This window comes from Lycium barbarum, chromosome 10 (genome assembly GCF_019175385.1).
Source record: "Lycium barbarum isolate Lr01 chromosome 10, ASM1917538v2, whole genome shotgun sequence".
NCBI lineage: Eukaryota > Viridiplantae > Streptophyta > Magnoliopsida > Solanales > Solanaceae > Lycium > Lycium barbarum.
The window spans coordinates 86,245,277-86,248,377 of record NC_083346.1 but is presented as its reverse complement, the minus strand read 5'-3'; the positions used below and the strand labels follow the sequence as shown (position 1 = coordinate 86,248,377).

The 3,101-nt window shown below is 37.4% G+C and overlaps 1 protein-coding gene across 1 annotated transcript; it reads right to left on the bottom strand.

Moving 5' to 3' along the window:
- Positions 1 to 555: 555 nt before the first annotated feature.
- Positions 556 to 1,098, bottom strand: LOC132613086 (uncharacterized mitochondrial protein AtMg01250-like). The gene has a single exon (XM_060327140.1). It carries the CDS (start codon positions 1,096 to 1,098, stop codon positions 556 to 558), a length of 543 nt encoding a protein of 180 aa, XP_060183123.1.
- Between the last annotated feature and the right edge of the window lie 2,003 nt (positions 1,099 to 3,101).

The window sequence follows — 3,101 nt, the reverse complement described above, 5'->3', positions numbered from 1 at the left end:
TGCTTTAGGTCTTGCTACATTATGATACATCATTCCTTTCCATGCAACTCTAGGCATAGGCGTCAATAGTTGGTAATAAATTTGTCTTATGATACGTTTGTCACCTCTGATATGCTGCAACTGTTGGAAACAATTCCTGCATTCAAATATTTTCCTAATCAGCCAGCAAGATTGTTTTGGCACCTGCATCTCTTCGATCCTCTGGGTCTTTATATAATACACATGAAGCCACTTTATCCACAGCCTATCTTGCTTGTAAGCTATGTCCCAGAAAGTTTTGATTAGAGCTGTTTTTTTCCACAAGAAGATATTAGTGAGATTAAGTCCTCCAACGCATTTAGGAGTGTATACTGATTCCCATGCAACTAATGATTTTTTTGTTATTGTGCCACTGCTTAACCATAGATAGCTTCGAAAATGTGCATCAATGAGGTATAGAATCTTAGCTGGGATGGTGAAGAGTTGGGCCCAGTATGCTTGGATACCAAAAATGACCGATTGAATAAGTCGTGCCCTCCCTGCGTAGGACAAGTTCTTGGCAGTCCATGATGAGATTCAGGATGTGATCTTGTCTACCAAAGGTTGCCACTGGATGATGGAAATTTTCTTAGTTGCCAGTGGAACTCCTAGGTATTTAAAAGGAAGCTCACCAAAACAGTAACCTAAGTGTTGCATGATTTGATTCTGTTCAATCACTGATACTCCACCAAAATACACAGCATTCCTGCCATGGTTTTCTTGAATGCCAGAACATAAGGAAAATTCAGTAAAGGACTTGTGTAAGGCAGTGATTGAAGTTAATTCACCTCTGGAAAATAGTAATAAATCATAAGCAAAACAAAGGTGGCTAATATTGAGCTTGGCACATCTTGGATGAAACTGAAATGACTTAACGTCTGGCAATCCGTAGAGTAGTCTACTAAGATATTCCATTCCTATAGCAAATAGGAATGGTGACATGGGATCGCCTTGCCGTAAACCTCTAGCTGCCTCAAATGGTTGTGTAGGTTCACCATTGACAAGGATACTATAACTCACTGTTTGCACACACTCCATGGTCCACTGGATAAATTTATCAGGAAATCCAATTTCATGCATAACTTGTTTCAAGTAAATCCATTATAGTGAATCATATGCTTTCTGTAGATCAATCTTAATCATACACCTTGGAGATATGGCCTTTCTTTTATACCCTTTGATTAACTCATGCGCAAGGATAATATTATCATCTTATCTTCCAACCCGGTATAAAACCTGCCTGCGCCTCACATATAATATTAGGCATGATCTTTTGTAGCCTGTTTGCAATTATTTTACCAATCAGCTTGTACAGTACTGAGCAATAGGCAATTGGCCTATATTCCTTGATTGTGGCAGGTTTTGAATTTTTGGGATAAGGGTAACAAGTGCACAGTTGATAGGTTTATTTATCTTTCCTGTTGCAAAAAATTCCTTGACTGCCTCTGTGACTTCTTTTTTGACGATGGGCCAAGATTGTTTTAAAAACACTGCATTATACCCATCCACTCTAGGTGCTTTATCATCCCCAATAGCATTGAGACTATCCAGGATTTCTTTATTAGTGATCTCAGTAATCAACCGAAGTCTTTGGATCTGATTTAATCTTGGTCCTCTCTTCATGACTTGTTTGTTTATGGATGGTAAGGATGGTGCTGAAGTACCCATAATATTCTTATAGAAACCAGTAATTTAATTTTTGATAGCCTCTTGATCTACTAACCGCACACCAGTAGTAGAAGTAATTTCAGAGATTTGTTTCCTTTGTGTCCTTTCTTTCAGTACTGCTGAGAAATACTTGGTGTTAGCATCTCCCAACTTGATCCATCTTGCCCGAGACTTCTGTCGTATTATGCTCCCCTCTATCAAGGACCATTTCTTTAGTGTTTGCAATGTTGATTTCTCCTGATTCTGGAGGCTTTCTGTGTACCGCAGCTAGATTTGTCTTTGTATGTTGATCAGATCAAATCTTGCCTTATCCAATCTCTGCGTAATATTTCGATACTCCTCATTATATAGCTGCTTCAGTTTTGGCTTTAGATCTTTTAATTTTGCCCAGATGTTACGCATTTTGTGTGCATTAGTTTTCTTGCACCAGGCATCTTCGACAATGGCAATAAATTGGTTGTGTCCATCCCACATATTGAAGAACCTAAAAGGGATCTTAATAGTGCTCTGAGCAGCTTGTATAACCATGACCATAGGTGAGTGATCATAAATATTGGGCAGCTCATATTCAACCATGACATGTCCCGTATTTCGCACATTCGGAAAAAATTTGAAATAATTGTGAGTTGTAAGAGGTAAGGCCATATTATGATTTTAATTAACATATAGGTTGTTCATCAAAGGTGTTGGTGTGGAAATATGGAGGAAGGCCAAGGGAAAAATTGGGAATTTCGGAAATTAGTTTCGGGAATTACAAATTATGATCCATCATTAATTGGGCTAAAAAAAAGAAAGAAATTGAGGCCCAATATTGAGAAGGGTGGCCGGCCATAGTCCATTAAGATGAGCCCAAGCCCATGTTTAATTCAAGTCATGTGGTAATTAAATAAATAAAGGGGCCATGGTTCATTCTAGACCATTCATGAAAAAAAAAAAAAAGAGCAAGAACAAAAGGAGGGGGGTTTCGGCCCCTTCAAGAAAAAGAGAAAAAAATTCCAAGTCCTTCAATTGTGATCCAAAAATCATGATTTTCTAGCAATATTACTAACTCAAGGATGCTCTTCAACATGATATACATTTTAAGGCAAGAAAGTGCTTGTGTTGGCAAGTGGAAGTTTGAAGAAGATTGGAGAAAGAGGTAAGAATCAATTCCTTTTTATTATGTTATGAAGGTTTGTTTGTGTTGTAGTATGTAGAAATGAATAAAAAGTGTGAAATTGATGTGTTATGGGTGTGTTTGTATTTGGCCGGATGTGGTGGGTGTTGGAGAGAAGATGAATTTATTTTACTTAGTGTATTAATTGTGTTGTTGTGTTCTTATGGGGTAAATGAAGGAGAATAGTTCAAGTTGGTATGAAAATCCATTGTTAAGTTGTTGTAGGAAAATATGCAACTTTATTATAGTTTATGTAATT

Bases quoted from the DNA above. Each gene is read 5' to 3' on its own strand.
- LOC132613086 (XM_060327140.1), bottom strand. From the start codon at position 1,098: ATGCATGAAATTGGATTTCCTGATAAATTTATCCAGTGGACCATGGAG.